The sequence below is a fragment of the Diadema antillarum genome, unplaced genomic scaffold, assembly GCF_040938485.1.
Source record: "Diadema antillarum isolate AM-2024a unplaced genomic scaffold, OU_Dant_1.0 seq00002013_RagTag, whole genome shotgun sequence".
NCBI classification, from domain to species: Eukaryota; Metazoa; Echinodermata; class Echinoidea; order Diadematoida; family Diadematidae; genus Diadema; species Diadema antillarum.
In genome coordinates this window covers 42,942-68,280 of record NW_027272668.1, presented here as the reverse complement: position 1 = coordinate 68,280, position 25,339 = coordinate 42,942, and the positions used below count along the sequence as shown (strand labels likewise).

Here is a 25,339-nt window from a genome sequence, read left to right as displayed (position 1 = left end):
AAGAGGCCGTCGTCTCAAATTCGCAAAAATTTCATGCCGCGAATATATCATGTTCTACAGTATGCTAAATTGCCATGAAATTATGTCACATCAAGTCCACTGATTGTGGTTCCTCATCAGCTGACAAGCAAGGGTTAGGCCATTCATTTCAAAACAATGTGATCTCTGGCCTGGTGCACATGAAAACTTCCAATGGCCATGCACATATGCCAAAAGAGCTCTTGATCCCTCTTAACGCATGTATATATACACAAGAACTATTTAATTCCTCTGGGAATACAACTTTTTTTTTTTTTTTTTTTGTTCCATATCTTGACAAATCCAAGAAACAGTGCAATCCCCGTAGTCAACTTCACCAACAATCGCATTCCTACCAAATCAAAGAAATGGTACAAGCTGAGAGTCAACTTTACTAACATGATTTAAAGCTTCAATCTTAGTTTCCTATGGGCAATTTGCCCACTCTAAAATTCAGTTGACAACCTAACTCTACTGCTTCTTTTCCACAGAATTGTGATTTACTACACTAGAAAAACAGTACATCTCGATATAGTTTATGAAATTTATCTATGAACATCTTTTGCTATTTGTGATAAACACTCCTTGATTTCTGCTTTTGACCAAATTTTCACAAATATATTGTGCTTATAAAATTTTATTCCCCCTTTTCTAACTAACATATAACTGGTGTGGAATTCCCCTTTAATTCTTTAGTATGAAGTCAGAATGGCAAACCCTCTTTCCTTCAGATGTAGTTATTGTATTTTATCAACTCAACAAAGATGATAGAAAAGGGATCAAACTTTGCTGAATAATTGTAAAAAAGAATATATATTATTTTGTTATTTTTGTTCATTTCATTTATTTATTTTTTTTATTTACACTTTTTATATATCCCTTATGAGGAAGATGAATAAAGAAATTATGATATGGATTGTTCACCTGCTTTCTCTCTTTTTGAAATGAAAAAGAATATCATCCCTTTTCAGAATAAAACTTTGTGATTTATTGAGACCATGATACATGTTTTCATTGTGCTATTAAGTACAGTTCATTTTTGTTATAGAAATCAATATTTTGCAAGGTATTCATCATGCGAACATCAGTAGATGTGCCAAATTCACAATATGAAAACAATGATATGTACCACATACACAGTTGCATGCAATGTTGAAATAGATTATTGAGCTTTTTAGAGTTCTGACAGAATTTGGAAAAGTAATCAAGGTCTGGCAACAAAAAAAAAAAACTACATCTTGGTAAAGCTCTATTCTGATGGGTGGGTGGCTGGAATCGGTAGCTAAAAGCCAGCAACAGGGTTTTCTCGCATGCGTAACAAGTGAAATCCTCTTGTACATGGTGTTACTATAGGGCTCACACGGGTAAATAATTCCCCATAGAGACGTGTGTTAAAATTCAAATTTCAAAAAATTCTGTAAAATAGCTGGGAGAAATGAGGTGTTTTATCTTCACTAACCTGAATAAGTGAGATATTACCTTTCATCCATCAGATTGCCAGGGTGGGTTGTTCTGCTCTAATTCTGTCCAGGGGTCCGCAAAGCCAGACTACGAGTTCTTGTCACTCAAAAAATCACCTATTTTCCGTACACGTACCCAATGAAATATAGTCCCCTCAAATTCCATCAGAAAAGCTTTCATCTTCCAACCAAAATGCAGTTTGTAGAGGAATTCATACTCAATATCTACAGCTATTCAGTTTTTAGCCAAACTACATCATTGATTTTTAATTATTTTTTTTCTTCATTTATTTTGGTATCTTTGGTACGAATTTGTGAAGGGGTCTGGGACAGTCCATTTTATTTACAGGTGTGAGCCCTATAGTGGAGGTCATATTTCTTATTTGACTTTTAAACATCATAAATGTGTTTTTTATGATATTTGCCCCTACATCATATGAGAAATTACACTTTCAACGATTATAAAGCTTCTCAAAGGGACTCTTTTAGAAAATCATGCCCTTTAGGGGTTTTTTTTAAATAAATCTTGCAGTTTTGATCAGTTCTTCATAAGATGAATACATAGATCCAGGCAGTTATCCTTGATTGTGGGTGTGTCATCATCACCTTATAGCCTACAAAGTACTTGATAAGACTTTGTTTTGTCAAACAGACTAACTTTATGTATTTTGAGCTGTTTCAGTGGTAGCCAAAACAAAGAAATACATTAAAATAACACAGTCATTCAAAGTTATGTGATACTGATGACTGACAGCTATGTACTAAGATCTAGTGACAAGAACATAATATTAAAAAAAGAAATAGTAGCAGGCAGAGTTGAGATGGGGGGGGGGGGAGTAGAGGAGAGAGGTAGAGAGAGGGGGGTAGGGAGGGGAAGGGGAGGGAGGAAGAGATCTGACACAATACAAGATACACAATACAAGATTAACACAGTCATTCAAAGTTGTGTGATACTGATGACTGCTATTTACTAAGATCTAGTACCACAAGAACATAATATTAAGAAAAGAAATTGTAGCAAGGAAGAGTGGGGGGGGGGGGGGGGGAGTAGAGGAGAGAGGTAGAGGGAGGGGGGGTAGGGAGCAGAAGGGGGAGGGAGGAAGAGATCTGACACAATACAAGATACACAATACAAGAAGTCATTCAAAGTTGTGTGATACTGATGACTGCTATTTACTAAGATCTAGTACCACAAGAACATAATATTAAGAAAAGAAATTGTAGCAAGATAGAGTTGGGGGGGGGGGGAGTAGGGGAGAGAGGTAGAGGGAGAGGGGGGGGGGGGGGGAGTAGGGAGGAGAAGGGGGAGGGAGGAAGAGAGATCTGACACAATACAAGATCAACATAGACCAGCAGAGCTGGTATGGGATGAATACTTCCCATAGACTTGCATGTATTGCGTGCATTCTCTATAGTGGCGGTCATATTTCTTATTTGACTTTCAAACATCATAAATGTGTTTTTTATGATATTTGCCCCTACATCATATGAGAAATTACACTTTCAACGATTATAAAGCTTCTCAAAGGGACACTTTTAGAAAATCATGCCCTTTAGGGTTTTTTTTAAATAAATCTTGCAGTTTTGATCAGTTCTTCATAAGATGAATACATAGATCCAGGCAGTTATCCTTGATTGTGGGTGTGTCATCATCACCTTATAGCCTACAAAGTACTTGATAAGACGTTGTTTTGTCAAACAGACTAACTTTATGTATTTTGAGCTGTTTCAGTGGTAGCCAAAACAAAGAAATACATTAAAATAACAGTCATTCAAAGTTATGTGATACTGATGACTGACAGCTATGTACTAAGATCTAGTGACAAGAACATAATATTAAAAAAAGAAATAGTAGCAAGGCAGAGTTGAGGAGGGGGGGGGGGAGTAGAGGAGAGAGGTAGAGAGAGGGGGGTAGGGAGGGGAAGGGGAGGGAGGAAGAGATCTGACACAATACAAGATACACAATACAAGATTAACACAGTCATTCAAAGTTGTGTGATACTGATGACTGCTATTTACTAAGATCTAGTACCACAAGAACATAATATTAAGAAAAGAAATTGTAGCAAGGAAGAGTGGGGGGGGGGGGGAGTAGAAGAGAGAGGTAGAGGGAGGGGGGGGGGGTAGGGAGCAGAAGGGGGAGGGAGGAAGAGATCTGACACAATACAAGATACACAATACAAGAAGTCATTCAAAGTTGTGTGATACTGATGACTGCTATTTACTAAGATCTAGTACCACAAGAACATAATATTAAGAAAAGAAATTGTAGCAAGATAGAGTTGGGGGGGGGGGGGGGGGAGTAGAGGAGAGAGGTAGAGGGAGGGGGGGGGGGGGGGAGTAGGGAGGAGAAGGGGGAGGGAGGAAGAGAGATCTGACACAATACAAGATCAACATAGACCAGCAGAGCTGGTATGGGATGAATACTTCCCATAGACTTGCATGTATTGCGTGCATTCTCTATAGGGCTCACACGGGTAAATAATTCCCCATAGAGACGTGTGTTAAAATTCAAATTTCAAAAAATTCTGTGAAATAGCTGGGAGAAATGAGGTGTTTTATCTTCACTAACCTGAATAAGTGAGATATTACCTTTCATCCATCAGATTTCCAGGGTGGGTTGTTCTGCTCTAATTCTGTCCAGGGGTCCGCAAAGCCAGACTACGAGTTCTTGTCACTCAAAAAATCACCTATTTTCCGTACACGTACCCAATGAAATATAGTCCCCTCAAATTCCATCAGAAAAGCTTTCATCTTCCAACCAAAATGCAGTTTGTAGAGGAATTCATACTCAATATCTACAGCTATTCAGTTTTTAGCCAAACTACATCATTGATTTTTAATCAATTTTTTTCTTCATTTATTTTGGTATCTTTGGTACGAATTTGTGAAGGGGTCTGGGACAGTCCATTTTATTTACAGGTGTGAGCCCTATATCATGTCTTCTTTAGTACTGTATGGTAAAGTCAGAACAATATTCCTTACTCTTCATGTGAAGTGTTTCAATTCTGGATACCCTTCTCCTTATCTGTAAAAATTGTCTTGTTAACTGGAGGATACCTTTGCATCATTCTGTATTTTTAACATATTACAGCTGTTCATATCTGTATACAGTATGTGTATTCCTGTATATCAGTATAGCTGTACAGCTTTATTTATCTGTAAATCTTTGTTTCTGTATCTTACAAATTACAGCTTTTTATCATTCAAAATAAATAATCCAAAGATTTCTCAAAGAATTGTGCCATCTACATGCACTTCAAAATCTTGTCAGTCATACATTTTAGACTTGGCATCTGTGTGTATAGTATGCCCATGATTTTTCTCATGGCTACTTCTGAAATACAGAGTAATTGGTGCTTATTTACATTGATGAAGGGCAATTTGTCATTAAGTTTCAATAAACAACTCGACACTAGAGGTCATTAATTTGAATGAGCTGTGTAAAGCTAGTGTACTATGTGGGTGCCTGTGGGATGAGTTACAAAGTGCAATGAACAAGATTGCAGTACACAAATGATGCTGAACAGTGGTGAAATATCCTGTAGGAAAATGTTTTCTAAGCACTGATCAGCATTACAACTAAAATTTGTGTGTTGCTCTCCCACTTTCAGCCTTCTCTAACTATTTCATTAAATGTTGCCAGGAACTTATGATTTTCAAATTTTACCACTAGTTAGACAGACATTCCCAAGCTAACCAACTGAAGAAAATGACATACTTCCTAGTAATATCTTAACAGATATATATAAGTTGGCATAAATAAGTAGCGCAATTATTAAGCGTGTTTACACCTTACAATAGTCCCATATTTATGATATATTGTACTACATGCGATACACAATGAAGTCTATATTGTGATAATGTTTGTATTTCCAAGTGACCTCGTGAAACATTCTTGTAATACATTTTTGTTCACAGATTTATAGATCTTGTCACTCATCCATCAAGACAGTGAGGTGAAGCTTTCAGGAATCATGGCTGTAATATGGCGGATCTGCAAACTCTTGGGACTTCTTGTCCTTACACTTGCTGCCATCTTTCTAATCAGAACAGTCACATTCCCATCAATGCAGCCCCAAGTGACGAAGTGCACCCCTCTAGACACGGACTTCATCCAAGCTGACTCTGGCCTGAAGAAGCGGTTTAAGGAAGCCATACGTTTTCAAACTGTTACATCTGGCATGAATCAAACAGACCTGAAAGAGATAACCAGGATGCATGAGTTTTTAGAAAGAAGCAAGTAGTCATAATGTGGTATACCAAGATGAATGCAGGGAAAAACAGTAGTGACAGGCTTATTTATCCTGGTCACCTATTTCCATTAGCTGATAAGTATGATGGTAGCATTCAGCCATTGTCATGAACTGATTATTAAAATATCTTGTTAGCTAGCATCCATGAACCTAGCTGTTAGGGTTTTCCACCTGACTGATATTGTCAAGAAAGTTGGAAAGTACTGCCATCCAATATTGCACCGTGACCACTGGTCTGTACTATTAGAGGTTAAAGAGAATAATGGGAAATATGTCATACAGAAGAAAAAAAGATAAACTGAAACCTGATGTGTATGACTTGTTCAGCTCTATGGGCTGTCAACCTGCAAATTAGCAATGTATTGGAGCATATGTAAAAAAGATATGAACACATTTATGTCCAGTTCCTCATTCTTTAAGTGCACATGTGCTCTATTACATTGTATGTTGTTTTAAGAATGATGACTCAGTACTGTGTTTTTCATAGCAATAACTATATTCCTGCTACTTGCTCTTGTGAAGTTTGAAGATGTCTCTTCTCATACTTTTATTAATCTTGAGGGATTTTTAATTGATGGAAAGCTGGTGTTACTTGCACTTTATTTGTAAAATGTTTTACTGATCAAGCAAAAATCTACACCATGCTCCAGAAAAGGAAATGCATTTCTGTGTTACCCAAGCCCCATTTGAATTGTGGAAATTAGGCTAATTTGTGCATATGAATTGTTGAAATGCTTCATATGAATCCAAAGAACAGATGAAAACATCTTGCAAGAAAATTACTAAATTGAGAAGCACTTTGTAGATTGAGTTGATTGCTGTACAGTGCACTCCTGTTACAACGAATACAGTTATAAAGAAATTTCGTTATAGCGAAGTAAAACTTCTGGTCCCAAAATTATTACCATTAATGTCTATAGTACAAAATTTGCATGGTTATGGCAAAATTTTCGTTATAACGAAGTCTTTTCCGAGAGCCACTGACAAAGAAAAACAAAAGAAATGTGCTCCGTTATAACGAAATGCAGATCGCTGTTGATAATATGTAGCAGAACAAGCATTTATGGCGTCTCTCCATGGGCGAACGCTTCACATCACTGTGTGTTCGCTCCGTTTGTCACGCACAGTTTCCGAGGGGAATTAGCGTTGTTGTAATACAATAATCTGAAATTAAATAACTATTCGTGTTATTGAGGTTCTGAGGTTCTTTATTACAAAACACACAGATTCTGATACACCTAAAATGTCCGTTAGTTTGGAAATGCAATAGGGTTTGTCATTACAAACATTTTGGCATTATTCCAAAGGTTCATTATCAATAAGGTTCATTAATCCGACAATGAATTGTGGTTCTTATTATGACAGTTCGTTAGTCCGAAAATGATAGAAATTCCAAACGTTCATTAATCGGAACATTTAAAAAAAGTTTCGTTAATCCAAAAGTGAAAAAAAGGTGAGTCCACTAACAAAACTTAGAAATTAGAAACCTTATAATCATCTTAAAACCAAACTTTAGAAATAACTAACCTTTTTCACTTTTTGATTAACAAACCTTTTTCAGAATAACGAACCTTATTTCATTATGCCTCCGCCACGAAGTGGTGCCGGAGGCATTATGTTTTCGGGTTGTCCGTTCCGTACGTCCTTCTGTCCGTCCGTAATGAATTTTGTGGACAAGGTAACTATCAAAACCTGTTGAGGTATCCTAATGAAACTTGGCATGTATGTGTATTAGGGGGTGAAGTTGTGCCTATCAACTTTTGGGTGCACATGCTCAAGGTCAAAGGTCAAAAGGTCAAGGTCAAATACATAAAATTTCACCATTTCCACCATATCTATTGAATGCCTGAAGATATTTTCTTGAAACTTAGTGTACACATGTATTACCCAATTAAGATTCTCTGGTGGAAGTTTAGGTCATGAGGTCAAAGGTCAAAGGTCAAAAGGTCAGGGTCAAATACATAAAATTTCATTATTTCTACCATATCTATTGAATACCTGAAGATATTTTCTTGAAACTTAGTGTATACATGTATTACCCAATTAAGATTCTCTGGTGAAAGTTTGGGTCATGAGGTCAAAGGTCAAAGGTCAAAAGGTCAAGTAAGAATATTAAAACTTCTTTTTTTTTCTCCGTACCTTGGAAAATTGTTCAAGGTATCTTTATAACACATGTACTGACTGGAAGTGATTATCTAGAGAATGTAGAGTTCATAGGGTCAAAGGTCAGGGGTCAAAGGTCAAGTGCAACACTGCAAAATTTTACTTTTTCCTTCATATTTATGCAATGCCAGCAGGGTTATTATTTTTTTTTTTTAACACTTGGTGTATGCATGTGTAACCTAATAGAAATTCTCTGGAAGTTTTTTTTTTCTTCTTTTTTTGCCTTAAAGGTCAAAAGGTCAAAGATCAAGTGAAAGTGCTGAACTAACTTTTTCCTCCATATCTCGGAAGTGGCTCAAGTTATCTTGAAACTTAGTACATATTATGTATGTTCTACCTGAAAGTGATTATCTTATGAATTTTAGGGTCAAGGGCCAGATGAAAATGGTAACAATTTACTATTCAATTCAGAAATTGCACTTTTTCTCCACACCTGTACCTTGAAAATTACTCAATGCCTAAATGTATGAATGGGTCAAAGTCAAGTTAAAGTCCTTAAATCCCTAGATACATGCTCTCCTATTCATCCAATTAAACCTAGGTCAAGGAAGGTGAACATTCAACACATTTGTGACAAACTTGTCATTTCAATATTTTGCCAATTTTGTGAAAATGTAATCACACATTGTCCACATGTACTATCTAGACCTATTGGGAAAATCATGCATTATGGCGGAGGCATACCAGTCGCCAGAGCGACATTTCTAGTTTTCAGATTAAAAAACCTTTGGAACAACGAACCTTCGGATTAGAGAACCTTTCTCAGTTTTTGATTTACAAACCTCCGAATGACGAACCTCATTTCATTTTCCGATCAATGAACCTTCGGAATAGTGAACCTTTCTCAGTTTTTGATTTACAAATTTTCGGATGACGAACCTCATTTCATTTTCCGATCAACGAACCTTCGGAATAACGCATCATCGGAAGAGCAAAGCTTCAGGTGAACAAACCTTCAGAATCCTGGGAATGGCGAAACTTCGGAATAAGGAGCCTTCGGAGTAACGAACTTTGAAATGAACCTTTGGAATAGCGAACTGTAGCTGAATCCTAAACCATCATTTTCTATACATGTGTGACAATACAAACAACTTTATGCTCTCTTTTAAACGTAATATTTAAACGAAATTAAAAAGGTACCATCCCATTTCACATAGCTTTTGCAATGTATGGTGTGTATTCATCAAACAGAATGTGATATACCCAGTGGCTTCCTTGTTTTCGTTATATATTGTATTTGTTCGGTTATAATGAAATTTCGTTACAACGAAAGAAAATTGTCGGTCCTGAGCATTTCGTTATAACGAGAGTGCACTGTATTTTTTCCAGGCAGCAACATTTTTGTGACATAACATGTGATTGGACCTTCTCTCCCAATCCTTGGCTTCAGGTTTTCCTTTGATTCACTCCTCACCACTCATCACCAAAGAGGTTATTGGAGGACACAGCCTTCTGTACATGGTCAAAGGTAGTGAGCCAGGGCTGGCTCCCTACATGCTTGCAGCTCACCTGGATGTAGTTCCAGTTAGCAACCAAAACTGGGATCATCCCCCATTTGAAGGAAAGGAGATTGATGGCTACATCTATGGGAGAGGTACCATTGATGATAAGCACTGTGTCATGGTAAGATCAAAATAGAGGCCTGAATTGCACATACAAGTGTCAAGAGCAATTGAAAATGTCTCACCAGACAATGATGAGCAGATCATTTTCTTTTTAGTTATACCTCTGCCAAGAAGTGTCGCTGGAGGCATTATGTATCCGGGATGTCCATCTGTTTGTCTGTCTGTCCATCTGTCTGTTATCAGTGTCCTTGTTGACATAACTTAAGAATCATTCATGGTATCCAAATGCAACTTGGCACATATGTATGTATGAGTGGACAAAGCTGTGCCTATCGACTTTTAGGCACACATGATCAAGGCCAAAGGTTATACGTCAAGATCCAATTCTGAAATTTCATTACTTCCCCTCATCTCTGCAATACCTGAATGTGTTTTCATGAACTTAATATACACATGGATGTAATACCAAGTAAAGATTCTCATGATGTACAAAATATACATTAATCTTGCTCATCTTTTGGCACAGGACTATAATATCAAGCAGGTTACCCAGTCGATGAGAGCCATCCAACCACATTCCTATCAGATATCATACTCAAGAACTGAATCGCATCGTCAGTTGTTCTTTCTGAGAATAAGGAGCTAGAATTCCCTGTCCTCGGAAATTGTTGTAGCACCATCTGAGGGAGCCTTTTGTAATTGACTGACGGTTCATGATAATAGTGGCTAGTCTTTCTTCTTCATTCTATCTAATGTACATCTATGTGCAAGCTTGTAAATATCTGTAAATAAACTGTATTATGATGTACTGTAAAACGAGGAATGTTCGCGTGCATTTTAATTTCGCAAAGTTCGCGAGCGGCAGCATTTGCGAAATTAAAATGCACGCGAAAGTTTTTGCCTCACACGGTATGCATTGGATACCAGTGGCAAGTCGCGAAAATTTCATGCTAAGAGAAAAGCCGTCGCATCCAATTCGTGAATTACCAATTTTCATGCCGCGAGTATATATATCATGTTTTACGGTACAAATAACATTCAAATGGATGTGAATTACGGCAAACACACACTGTCTGCAAGAATCTTCAGCGTATTGAAGGAGGCAGACCTAACTAGAAGAAGAAGAAGTGGCGGGTCATGGGGTCAAGGTAAAATGAAAATGCTTAAATTTCACTTTTTATGACATATCTTGGGGTAACTTCGTTATACATAGTACACATACATGTAATGCCCAACATTGATTCTCTTTGGATGTTTTGGGTCAAGAGATCAAAGGTCACCTTCATTGCCAAAATTGCACAGGAAATGACTGCCTCTATGTAGTTACTGTTTTAATTAGACTTTGTGTGTGTATGCATACATTACAACACAATGATTATGTAGGGAAAGTTTTAGGGCATGTTGTCAAAGGTCAAGTGAAAGTGCCAAAATTTTACCTGCATTTTGCCATATTTTGAAAGTGGCTCTAAATATTGTTATAATGATAACTGGTTTATAATGAACCTGTTCCTCCCACAATTCAGTGCTCCCAGATGAGATTAATTCCTTTTTGCCCATTGAAAAAGAATAAACAGGTTGGTACTCCACATGTGCTAAAATAGTTTGTACATAAAATTGTGAAATTTCAAGTTTTTCATTCAAACGCATTTATGCCCGAGGCTCAAATCCTCTTATATCTATCTGATCACTATTCTGAAGTTATTCATCCAGGAATAACATCATGTTTCAGACTTCAATGGCAGAAACATTGAATTTTTTTTTTTTTTTTTTTTTTTTTTTTTTGCACACTATCAATGGAAAATTGTGAGGGTACGACATGGTCAGCTCACTCATTTGCATATTCATATCCACTGTCCAAGAACTGTTTTGCAGAAATTAGCCAAACTTCAAAATGTCATAACTTCCTTATTTTTCATCCGATTTCAGTCAAATTTTTACCGTTGAACTTATATATGGATTGAACATGAGATATGGATAGAGCGTGCGCTGATGAGCTCACAAACTCTTTTGTTATGCACCATAAGGGTACCTGAATGAGATCTGCGAAAGTCAATTTCTAGTGAGCCCAGCCTTGATTGCCATGTACATTAATGTGTACATCTTTATATGAATTTTTATAGCAAAACAAGTGCACTGCTACATTGAAAAAAAAAAGGTAAATTAGACAAAAATACATGCTGTTTTGAAACAAAAAGAACAGGTAAAGGAAACTCTATCTTGCGATCAAAGTCAATATGCTGGTATGCATAGAACAGATAATCATAAATTTAGGCTACAAATGCTGACATTCTTGTTGACATTGGGATCATGGTATACCAGGTCAAACAACTAACTTTGAATAAAATTGTGCTAAAATATTGTGGATTGAGCTAACCTTCTAGGTTTTGGAGCATTTGAGTTGATATTTGGCACATGTGACCAATACAATTTTTAGATGTGCACATCTTCTATTAATGTTGAACAATGCATTGCCCTGGTAACAGCATTTTTGTGCATCTGTGTAGCTGGAAGTATTTGGCCTATGTTTTGGGGTTGTCCATCCATCTGTTTATCCATCTGTCCTTCTGTCCTTCACTTCATTCACCCTTCCCTCTGTCTGCCCATAATTGATTTTATGGACAGCATAACTTAAAAATCAGTATGGTTAAGCTTTAGTGTTACCGTACTGGCATACATATACTAAACTATGTATTTTAACATAGTGTTTGCTAAATTTCGGCAAATTGATCTCGCCACTGACATTTTGTGCATAAGTTGTTTAATGTCATGTGTCATGCTTGTGTTTTGTACTTGCATATCCCATTGTGGCGATTGAGTTAATATAGTAAAGAAAAGAAAAGGAAGCTAAACTTAACTATTAAAACCAAATCAGCTTGTCAAGAGAAAACTCAGAGACTTGGGATCCATCACATGGCTGCTGCAGCACACTGTAAATACACTTAGCAAAGAAAGAAAGTAAACACTTTTTCAAGTTTATATTTCTCATAGAATATTTATCTTAAAGTTAATGTATTATGTACCATATGAAAGGCTATCAACCTGGTAGGTCAATAAAAAGGTAAACTTTACGCATGAGTGAACACCTTCATTTTTCTTTTCAAAGGCACAAAAGTAAAAATTTGCAAAAAAATTAGCAAGTTTTAATTCATGTGTGCTCTTCATAAGAGCTTTTCCATGTAACAATAAGGGAAAAGAGACAAATTTAAGACAATAAAAAACATGAATGAAGTTACATATATTATGTAAAGCTGTAAAAAAATGAGGAAAATGAAGAAGTCTTCTGCCAAATCCAGATTCAACAGAAATGAGAGAAGAAACAATGTAAACAAAAATGGTAGGAATTTGAATTGATTTCTCTTATCAAAAAATGTAAATAATATTTGACTCTTAAATTTGTCGCATGAATTCTCAAATTACTGAATTGATATAATGAAATAAAGATATTCTGTTTATTTAATCATCTTTGTGCCCTTACTTCCTATGTCATTTGACATTTGAGTTGACAGAAAATTCTTATTTTTCCCTTAAGTTTGAAAATTTGCTATTGTTTGAGGTAATAAAGACATAAAGAGATTGAAAACTTATTTTTGCTATTTCATTCATGTCTCTCATTGTGCTAAACTGGTCATTTGTTATCATTGCTATCTTAGAGGGCATTTCCAAATGAAAGATAACATCTCAATTACCTTTGTGCTTTGGAGGACAAAAACATATGTGTGCAACCATGTGTAAAGGTTCCTTTTATATTAACCCACTAGTTTGATAGCCAATTAGATTAGCTTTAATATGGTACTATATAATACATTAATTTTCATCAAAAAGTATTCGCTGGTCATTGGTTTCCTGCACTCACCATCCATTGGATTGATGCTATGCATGCACTTTCCTTTGTTATATCATATGCTAGTGATACGGAAGGCATATGCTCGTCATTGGTTTCACATAGGTCTTATTGTTGGCCAGTTTGCTGAAAACCAGGTCTTACCTGAGAATTCAAGCGTATCTGGATGTTGCCAAATTTGGCCCCCAAAATCGTGTATGCTAGGCATATACCAGGTACTAGCTATTGCACTATAATGTGTCACCTAAACCACTTGCCATCATCTGTTAAAAGGGCGTTCCAGACGATTTTCATAATATCACATCATGTAGTATATAAATCGACAGCTCCATGTATAAATTCGTGGAATTTATTGTTGTCCTTGAGCAGAGAAACCAATAAACTGAAAATCTTAAACAAATTACACAGAACAGTGTTGATGACATCAGAGCCTCACATATTTCAGAAATGTAGCAGTGTAATTCCATTACGATACTGCTTAACAAGTTCACCTGTGAAGAATCTATGCATGCCTTATTCTTTTGTTCTGCTTCTTTGAGCCCCAACTCATGCATTCTTATGGCGAGGCTGCCATGTCATCATCCTTGTTCATTGCAATTTGTTATAAATTTTGAAAAACATTCTCATTCCTCATCCCTATCACTATAAATTCTGAAACTCCGTACTCAGTTTAACTAATTTATAGTTGTTCAAATGTAAAAGTTTGAAAATCATCCGGAGGTCTCTCCTTTTTCTTTAATAGACAATGATGTGATAGTATCTGACACATATTTTGGGTTAGATTTCACTTTTGCATTGAACTTTACTAGAATCTATTTGACTATTGAGAATAGGACATGCAGGGAAAAAAAATGTGCAAGGTATTGGTAATCTGCATTGGGGGAAAAAAGTTATAATTTTTTTTTGGGAAAAACCCACCTCTATGACACTATATACATGATGATAATGATAATAATAATAATGGTGATGATAATAATAATAATAATGATAATAATAACAATAATAATAATAATAAGAATGATAATGACAATGATGATGATTATGATAATAATGATAATAATAACAATAATAATAATAATAATAATAATAATAATAATAATAATAATAGTGATAATACAGGGTACTTATAATGTGCAAATTCCACATGACTAATGTGCTCAAGGCACTGTAGGAAAAGTGAATTATATAATACAAAGATCATGTCACACAATGTACATGAAAATGAATAAAACAATAATGATGCCCCCTCCCCCCCCCCCCCAAAAAAAAAAAAAAAGAAGAGAAGAATTACATAATGTACAATTCTGCCTTGAACTTTAAAGGAGTCAACATTTGAAGTGTAATGGATAGCTTGAGGCAACATAGGAGAAATATACTTATATGGGCTATACATGCTCATGCAATGTGCTTGTACCAGGCCCAAATTGATTCTGCCCGGCACCAGCATGTATCAGTACCCATTTGAAGGAAGCATCAGGCACCACCAGGTACCACCATGATATTCAGGAAGGGGATTATAATTCATTTTCATCTGCAGAAATGTGCCAACCAATGAAATTTCATAATATGAAATGATGTGTTCATTATTTTTCTGTTACTCAAGAATGGATACCATTAGGATAGTTTGTGTGACAGTTTTCTTCACAGTCTTATTTTCAGGTACAAATTGTAGGTACTCCCAAATTTACACTGGTGTGCATGTTATCACACTGGAGAACACAAATATTCAACTTGAGCACTGTTTCTTGATAAGATTTAAAACAGTGATATGGAGCACGTGCAACAGGAAGGTAGCATTTTATACATTCACTCACACAATACACTGACACAAGTGCACACATACAACAAATGTATTTCTAGCATCTACAATCCATATAAGTCCTCTTGACCTTTGATAGGCCCATATATATCAAACATGCTTGTGCATCTCACCATCTCATAGAATCTCAAAATGGTGCAGTCTTCTACTGTTTATTTGCTTCAAGCAAATTCATACCTGAACAAATCTGCGTGAACCCTAAAAGCTAAGAAAGACAAACTTAACTCTGTTTGTAGAGAGAGAATTCCCACAGTGTGCAAAATCTTAAAATGCAAATTTGTCCAGACACTCACGCATGCATTCTATATATCGCTATCTAAATTAGTAGGTATAAACTTGTCTGTATTGTGCAATATCAGGCCCACGTGAGGATTGTCAAAGATTGTTTGCTGGGGTTGACATCTCAGGAAATGTAATGACAACAAATAAATGTCAGTGTAGGTGTGCATTTTTCTCACTTTTCTTCATTGATTTCAATTGTCTCATGTTTATTCTCTTTATGTCATCAGGGATGCCAAGTTCAAAAAGATGTTATGAGTGAGATTTTCATGACTCGGCATCTCGGCATGCAAATGTGCGCGCGACCGAGGGTGTGGGAGGGGTTTTTTCCCCCTGTGGCCTCCCACGGTAGGGAGCTTTTTCAATTTTGAGCTCTTAATGGTCCGATCAGGTGCATACTTAAGTGACTATTTTTTACTTATTTTGAAAGACAAAAGGGAAATATACCTTCAATTGCAACTATCACTTAAATCTTTTGAGCTATGCTCATTATTATAGGCCCAAGTTGCAGACTTTGCCCGATGCGTGTGAAAAATGGGTGTCATACGTGAGATCGTGAGATGGCCCCTAAATGCTTGAGTCTCACGCAGAATGCGTGAGACTTGGTAGCTCTGTGTCATCTACCTGTCAGCTTGCAACAGCTTGCAAGATGAAGTGTTTGAGTATTGTTAGCATTATACCTTATAAAAACTTAATATGTATCCTAATATGTGCATTCTCAATGAGATATTTTCTTCCTTTTTTTTTTTGAAAAGGGAAAGCTGTCCTGAATCAAGGTACCTACATATAGCTACTTTTACCTATAGAGTAAAAGTCAATCTTAACTCTATTTGAATGGAAATATGTGACCCGCTACAACAAAAGGATCCTAAAGTCGCTGACGGGCGAGCCAAGCATGACCCAGAAAAATGCTGTTTTTCAGGCCTTTCCTTTGATCATTTAGCTTCGAAATTTCGGCAGATGATAGAAGATACATTAGACTACAAAATTATGTTAAAAACAGAAATTTGAACGTTTTGACAGATTTTGCTGATCTGACTTCAAACCCGATTTTCTCGGCTCACCCGTCAGCAACTTTAGGATCCTTTTGTTGTAGCGGGTCACATATGTCCTGTCAAGAAAAAATTGCAAGACCATCTTGTCATGTGTACATAGACATAGTATTGAGGATATGGTTACTGAAAAAAAAAAAAACAGAGCTGTGGAAATTTGTTATGATTCATATATAAAGCAATTTCAGTGTACTGTTAAATCTATTATTTTCACGAGGGTTTAATTTTCTTGAATTTTGCAAATCACTGTTAGGCCAACAATTTAACAACACATTAAATTATGAATGGAGAGGCATCAGTGCAATTATGATAGCCTCAGTTAGAAAATCATGAAAACAATACCTCGCAAAAATGTCGATGACCTCATTCATGAAAATATCTGTATGTGAAAATAACATCTTTTACAGTAATATGTAAGCAATCCCATAGTTACATGATAAACACGATGGTGACTTCTTTAATATACCTGTAGGAGGCTAGATGAACATCTTTCTGACATTCAAATGACCCAGACTACTTATATCCAAGTGTGCTTCAATATGTACTGATCTAGCTTACAGGTTGCAATTGTGTGTGTGTGAGTGTGTGGGTGTGTTTTCCCAACAAAGAACACATTGTGTGGTATAAAGTCTCTCATATTTTATTTGCTTTAAAGAGTATAACATAGCAAGAATGCACGCAATTCCTTGTTTACACAGACATGTATTTGACATTATGGACCTACACTGTAATTCTATTATTTGTTCCTCCATCTACAGGGTATTATGGAAAGTCTAGAATTTCGTCTCCAGCACAAGCAAGCACTCAAACGATCACTCTACATAGCATTTGGACATGATGAAGAGGTATTAATAATTGAACATGACATATTTCTTGTAAATTATGCAAAAGGACACTAAATATTCTTTAATCCCAACAATTAGCAAAACTTGTAAATGTATTATGTATGTGACAATTTGCCAGCAGTACCGGTCTCCAGTCATGTAGTGCTAGTGAAAGTTGTAATCTTATTAGACATTTGCTTACTTAACTCCTCCATATGCCTTGGTCCTCTTCTCATTTCTTTCCTTAGAAAGCTCCAAACTTTCTAATTCACAGGAATAGATCATGATAGTACTGCTCTTTCTGCCAAACAGCAATAGTTACATTTTTCATCAATATTTGTTCCATGTCTGTGTTGTTTCACAGGGATACGGTAACAATGGTGCAGCAGTTATAGCTCAGAAGCTTGAGGAAAGACACATGAAGTTTGACTTTATTCTGGATGAGGGCACTATTGTGGCACACAATGTTTTCAAAGGTCTAAATACACCAGTGGGATTGTAAGTAGATGTGGCATTGTTCATTTTTATAAGAAAATAAACTGACCAGACAGACATTCTTTGAAATGCTTCAAATCCAAAATTTAGAATTGTATTTCTACATTATCTTGAAGAAGCGATGCTACATAAAGGGGAATTTCCCCTTTTTAGTATGCATTGTACTTGATAAGATATGGGTAAGAATGATAAAAGCAACAGATCAAGCACAGTTTGCTGTGCTGTGCCAGCTAGCATATGACCTATGCAGTGCATAGCACTATTGTTCACCTGTTCTATACTGAATTCTGAAATTCCCATAGACTTAGTACGCAGGCCAACAGGTTCCTGTATGGAACTGGTTAAATGACCTTTATTGGCCAAGTACAGTGCATTGCATATTTTATCTATTCATTTTCTGTCTCTACTCTTTTTTTTTTTCTTTTTGGAAAGAATTCTTGGTTTACCCATGATAAAGACAGTTTGTTCTTTTCCTTCTGTGACACGAATGAAACAATTGCTTTTTGCAAGTTGTTTTGAAAGTTGAAGTTCATAGCATTAAAAAAGAAATAGACATAAGATCTTGGGGAAAAATGGGGAGCATTTCCTGAAATATGACCATTTGCAATACTGATGTGTGTAACTGTAAAAATTGATGAATCATATCATAATCATCAATCATATCACTAAAGATTGCAAAAAGGGGCATATTGGCTGAACTTACACAGCCTAATATACACTGTATGTCGGCCAAAATGTTATTCATATGTATCTACCAAGGTGCCTTCTTAACATCATGCTGAAGCTTTTATGTACAACAGTACAACTATAGTTTAATCAGAGTAAAACATAAGAATACTTTCTAGGTAATATTGCAGAACTTTAAAAACTTAATTTCAGCTATACACACATAAATTTACATATTTGCTGTAAACATCTCATCTTAGCATCATTGTAGACATAGCTTGTGTGTATATTTTGTTTATATTGAGCATATGACGTGTGCACAAATGAGCATATTTCTTTTCAGATGTACATGTATACAACTTCACTTTTCAGGATCAGCGTGGTGGAGAAGGGCATAGTGACCCTGAACCTGAGTGTGGATGCTGTGCCCACTGGTCATTCTTCCATGCCAACACCAGAGAGTAATATTGGTATTTTAGCCAAAGCTCTTGACAGGTAGCTGCCTTTACAAATTGTATACTGGTAATGGTTTTATACACCATATTTCAAGGTGTTTTTATTTTCAGTACTAACATGAGTTCTCTCTTATTTGCAAAGTAAAGAACTTGTGAAATATTGCTGTGTGGAACAAATATGTATGCCAGAGCAATGTGCAATGCCAGAGGGGGAGAGGGAGACAGCCAAAGGCCCAAATTAAGGACTCTTACAAATCTTCTTTTCTCAAATCATAAGTGATAAGCTAAAGTAGTGGTTCTATGTGTAATTTGAATTTGTGATGGTTAATTCTATTTTTAGCTCACATGAGCCAAAGGCTCAAGTGAGCTATTGCGATCACTCTTCATCCGGCGTCCGGCATATATGCGTCGTGCATAAACTTTTTCAGTTTTCATCGTCTTCTTGGGAACCCCATGACCGATTTTCACCAAGATTGGCAAGTAGAATCCCTAGGGGAATAGGATCTCAATTTGTTCAAATGGGCACCATGCCCCACCTGGGGGGGGGGGGGGGGGGGGGGGGGGGCAGAGGGGCCCAAACCCCCCAAAATTAAGGAATCTTACAAAATCTTCTTCTCTAGAACCAGATGTAATAGAGCTAAGTTAATACTATGAGTTGGTACATTGATGACTGTAGTTTCGAGTTTGTTCATGGCAGAATCAGTGGTGCCCCCCTTGGGACCCAGGGGAAGGGGGTGGGGAGGGGTCCTAATGGGGCCCAAATTGTACATTTTTATCTTTTTCTTAAAAATGCCGTCTCACCAAACTTGGCAGGTAGCATCCCTAAGGGGGATAAGATCTCATTCCCATCATATGGGCACCATGCCCGACCTGGGGGCCCCAGAGGGCTTAAATTGCGGCATAAATTGTAAATGTTCATTTCTTTCTTGAAAACCCCATGATGAATTTTAACCAAACTTGGCAGGTAGCATCCCTAGGGGGATAGAATCTCAATTCCATCAAATGGGCACCATGCCCCACCTGGGGGCCTCCAGGGGGGCCCAACCCACCCCCATAAGGAATCTTTAAAGATTTTCTCTAGATCAAGAAGTGATTGAGGTAAGTTAATACAATGAGTCAGTATTGTTGTTTCATGTTTGTTCATGGCAGAATCAGGGTTGCCCCCCCCCCCCCATGGGACCCAAGGGAATGGGGTGGAATGGGTCCAAATATTGATGTAATTTGTTCATGTTCATAATCATTGAAAACCCTCGATTAATATTCACCAAACTTGACTTGGGGAGGGGTGTGGGGGGAGCGATCAAAAGAATCAAAAGTGATAGGGCTTTAAGTCTTTTTTTTTCTTTTTTTTTGCATAGTCCAACATTCTATAAAGTACAGTGTACCTTGCAAGTATGAGTTGCAGTGTGATGGAATATGCAAATGGACACCATGCCCCCATCTCTCAAAGCTACCCCACCACAAGTCTCCAATGTTCTCAGGTAAGAGCCTGCCAGAATGCATGGAAGGTGAACTTGCGATACTCAGGTGAGCGCAGAGACCCCTGGGTCTCTTTTTTTTTTTTTTTTTTTTTTTTCGGTGGCAGATCGGGGGATGAGGGGGGGGGGGTGGGAGGAGACCAACTTGAGGCAAATCTTCACATTTTTATCTTCTTGAAAATGCATGGTCAAATTTTTACCAGTGTGATGGAATATGTATTTGGAAACCATGCCTCCATGGAAGTCCTCAAAGCTGTGTCCCCCGCCCCCAATATTAGTACTCTGCTAGAATGCGTGTTTGGAAGGTGAACTTGAGATATACTCTTGTGATGACCCTTGAAATAGCAAGCAAACTGCATCCATGTCTCTCATGATCATAAGTTGATGCTCTTTTTTATGTTACTCCATAAACCAAGTGTTTACCCACATGATGCAGAGTCAAGTAAAATATATGTAGTGTTATTCTGCTTTGATCCTGAATTAGGATCATATAGTAATCAACATCAAGTGATAAGTGTTCACTCTAGAACCTCTGATGTTCATAAAGAGCTTTATGAACTGCAACTGCAATTGATTCTGTAAGCTTCTTTCAACAAAGTACCACCCAGTTGATAATCCAGGGATCTAGAGGTTCCAAATCAGCAAACATAATATCCTGCAAGTGAAAGGAAGTTGAATATTCGATATACAAATTAAGATTTGTAGGTGTGCAGTGGCATCTTTGTTGCCTAAATCAGGTGGTTAGATATAGGTTAAAATTCTTTTTTTTTCTTTGATATGGCCCATAGTACAGTGTAATTCCTTTGCTATATAAAATGTTAACCCTATAGGATAAAAGGGAATCCATTTCATTAAAATAATCATGATGAAAGATTAGCAGACTGTTTCTGCCGTATTATGATCTAACAGGATTGAAACGCAGAGGCAGCCCATCATGTTTGGATATGGGCCAGAGAGAGAACAATTTGAATATCTGGCAGATGAAGTAAGTTGCAGTTTATCCCTGTAAATGATAGTGAAAATGAGGTTTATGAGATTATTTGATGATGATGATAGTAATGGGAATGATAGTGATAGAAATAATGATAAATTTGATAATGAGCATTTTTAAAGCACTACATTATCTACTGTATACGCCGTATGTTTAGGAAGTCTGATTTTTTGCGAATCTTGACTTCCTGACAATTTCGTGAGTGGTTGAATATGTGATTGTGGAATACGCTAATGAATGGAGAAATGTAAGCTTGCACATCATATTCATGTAGGAATCGGAGTAAATATTTTTGCCCGTCGTTGAATTCGGGAATAGCCTCTGACTAGCAAAATTTATGAAGTTAAAAATCTCACAAAATATATGGCGTATACAGTACCCGTACTCCATGCTAAGATAGTTGCACACTGTAGTGTGTACCCCAATTATGAATTCATGGAAAAAAAAAAGAATGGAGATCAAGTTAGAGGTCAAAATACGGAAATGCGATACTTAATTATATGCTTCTTTGAACCAATGCAATTAGATAAAATTGTGTTTCTGAAGAATCTATCATGGTCCCTTTTTTTCTGAATGAACCACAAATATATCCAGTGTATATATATATATATATATATATATATGTATACACTGGATATATTTGTGGTTCATATATATATATATATATAGACAGTCAACCTCGCGTAAGTCGACATAATCGGGACTGAGCAAAACACGTCGACTTACGCGAATGTCGACTTACGCGTAAGTCGACATTTTGTCGACTTATAAATGAAAAGTAATTTCCCCTGTACGGAGTAAGATTTGGATCACGATGCGGATCGCTACCCAAATCTCCTTTTGCTGTCAAAACAAGCCTACTGACATCAGCAACAATTTTGTTTTAGTTCATGCATAAATCTCACGCGGGTTAGTAAGGACAACGCACAATTCCCAAATCTCTAGGGAGATTTTGAGAGAGTGGGATCAGAAACCTAGGCCCGTTTCTAGACACTTTTTGTTTTAAACTTGATTTGAAATATCAAACGTAAATTCCCCAAAATTGCATTAAACTTTGCGATTTAAATTCCAGTGCGTTGTTGCAAAAATATGTGTGTGATTTCGCATGATTCCGTCGAGAGAATTTGTCAGTGCCGACTGAGTTGAAATATGCATGATTTTCCTTCCCTAAGTCGCCATATTTGTTCTGCTTAAATTTGTATTGCTATACTCTGAAAAGAAATTGTTCTCGTGCTCCGATTCGCAACATTACCGCTCTGTACGGCGCGGGCCCGTCTGAAATAAAGGAAGAAGAAAAGTTTGTTCATCCGAAAACGACATCTTTCGGACTACTGTAACCATCGTAAAAACAAACATCTTTCCATTGTCGAACTAATTTAACTTTAGACTGAGATTTAAACCTTCGGCATAGCTAAATTTGACAATAATTCGTTGTCATTTTTTCATTGACATTCCGTGAAGAAGCATGCGTTTCGGTAGTTTGAAACCTGTAAATGTTGCGATGTCTTTCCCCTGCAAGTGCAGACTAAGTTCGGTCACGGCGAAAGTTCCGTTACGAAATAAACAATAATACAAGCCTTTTCAACAATAACGCACTTTCGTAAATTCTTATGCATTAAACGCAGTTTCTACTTTCGTACAAAAACCGCAAGGCTTTTCTGCAACTCTCTTACGTTTAAATACAGCGTTGCTTGTGGTTTGACGGACTTGCATTTGGTTTTTAGAGTTGCATTTAAACGCAGTTGAGTTTCAGGTTCGTACAATCATTTTCTAGTTTCATATGATTATCAAACGCAAGTCTTTTCAGCAACGCACTTGTGTTTAAATGCAATAGTTGCGTGTGATTTTATACACCTGCATTTGATTTTTTTGAGTTGCATTATTAGTTGCATTGTAATAAATTTTCTAGAAAGGGCCCAGGTTTTCATACCGCTTGAGAACTAATTAACGTTGGAATATTCGGATTTACAAAAACGCCTATTTCATGTTCGGATAATGAATACCTACTGGGACATAAGTGTACAAAATTTGTGCGTTTTGAGAAAAACGAGAGGGAGAAAAGGGGTAAAGTGAACTGTCTTGGGTACTACATGTAATACTCCAGTGTAAATGAGTGTATGCCCTTTCTATGTTCTGGCATACAAGACAATGGATGCATGGCGCGAACGCTACCACGCCGTACACTAGCAAATTACCAAGTAGAAATGCAGTGAATCGGAGTGGGAAAACGATTCTTTTTCAGAGAATGGCGACAAGATTTTGAGCAAAAAATTACGTCGACTACGCGAGTTGTCGACTTATAAATGTCGACTAAGACGAGGATATTTTCAAGGAATAACAAGGGCAAAAATCGGGACTTTTTTATTGTGTCGACTTAAGCAAGTTGTCGACTTATGCGATGTCAACTTAGGCGAGGTCTACTGTATTTATATATATATATATATATATATCTTTATTTGATAATGCAGCTCATTATTGGGCCTATCAATAGAGAAAACTAGCCTAATATGAAGACTTTCATCTTACTGTAATTATCTTAACATCTTATGTTGTATGCCAGTAAACAAGCATGTTCCCACGCACACATACATAATGTACTAAATGTTGTCTGAGGAGAAATTACATCACTGTACATGTTAAGCATATGATGATGAGGATTGTTTACATGCTTTGTGATACCAAGGGTGAAAATAAGATTCTGGATATATCTTTTGTACTTTGTTCTGACCAAATGAACTTATAATATTAGTACTAAGGTATGTATTGACAGTCTGTGATGTAAAAATGCAATAGTCATGACTTTCAGTTTTCGATTAAAACCAAAAACAAATGAAAAAGGTTTAACCAACTGCATGACAATTTCTAAATCTATAGAAGGTTCAGATAATTTAGAACAGCTTTTCTTATAGTGTGATTTATTACAATTTGAGAGTTTGGAAACACATGACATTATTAGCAAGTTTCCTTGTCGAAAGCATTTTTTGAATCAAAGTCTGTATATTAAATCAGTTTATGGTGAGTGTCTGAATCAAATAGGGTTTCATTTAGAAAAGACTATTTAGATTTTAGGTTTGTAATAAGCTCTATATCCATGCATTTGTTTCTGTGTATCCAGGTTCAGTTTCCTCTGCGTGTAATAGTCACCAACCTTTGGTTCTTCAGACCCTTGTTGGGTTGGTATGTATACTGTCTGTTACACTTCACAGCTCACTGTTACACTTCACAGCTCACATGACTTTAGCATATGAATCGGCAGACAACTCAGTTTGTTTATGTGTTGAGGCAGTGCATGGCAATCTGAAGATCACTCTGTTTCATTGAAGTCTGTGAAGCTGAACTTCTTCAGAAGAACTTGTTCAGCAGAACACAGATATGCTCGCGTATGAGTAGTACCTATCACAAGGCTCGACATCAAATTTTTCTTTTAATGGCGCTGCTAATGTTGAACCCTGCCTATTAATAGTGTCAGACATGTCTTTGATCGAAACCTTGCATGAAGAACAGCAGTAAAAGAGTTGCTCGATAAGATATTTTATGTATGTAAGTTTAGGTTAACTTTCAAGAGATGAGATTATCAGTTTTAAAAGTGAATCGCATCAAATTTATTTTCCCCTTCCACGATAAAAGAGGTAACATGTACAATATACATGATATACAACATTTACATACAAATGAAGATACAAATTACATGAATGATTGAAAAAAAAAGTTAACAATAAGAATGGAAAATGGATGGATCTTCAGATAGTAATAATATATCTTATAACTTGAAGATCCAATGACAATCATAAAGTATAGGTTTTAAAAGAGCACGACAAACAAAGACATGCACATCAAAGACCACAGAGACATTTACATTACACACACACAATAAATCAGCCTAATTTTGAAAACTGTATCAGACATAAACTTTTTACTTTTAACAGCACTGCATTCCTAATATTCTTGGGTGATATATTCCATAATTCAGGTGCTCT

The 25,339-nt window shown here is 36.6% G+C and overlaps 1 protein-coding gene across 1 annotated transcript in view; it reads left to right on the top strand.

The window, feature by feature from the left end:
• The window catches only part of LOC139713606 (N-fatty-acyl-amino acid synthase/hydrolase PM20D1-like), a 78,478-nt gene that overhangs the window by 16,287 nt on the left and 36,852 nt on the right, over window positions 1-25,339 (top strand). The window contains exons 2-8 of the mRNA XM_071625312.1: window positions 5,400-5,717; window positions 9,288-9,520; window positions 17,212-17,298; window positions 17,642-17,775; window positions 18,811-18,933; window positions 21,281-21,356; window positions 24,478-24,539. Of these exons, the coding sequence (XP_071481413.1) occupies window positions 5,456-5,717; window positions 9,288-9,520; window positions 17,212-17,298; window positions 17,642-17,775; window positions 18,811-18,933; window positions 21,281-21,356; window positions 24,478-24,539 (977 nt within the window). The 5' untranslated portion in view covers window positions 5,400-5,455. The remainder of the gene's footprint in view (window positions 1-5,399; window positions 5,718-9,287; window positions 9,521-17,211; window positions 17,299-17,641; window positions 17,776-18,810; window positions 18,934-21,280; window positions 21,357-24,477; window positions 24,540-25,339) is intronic.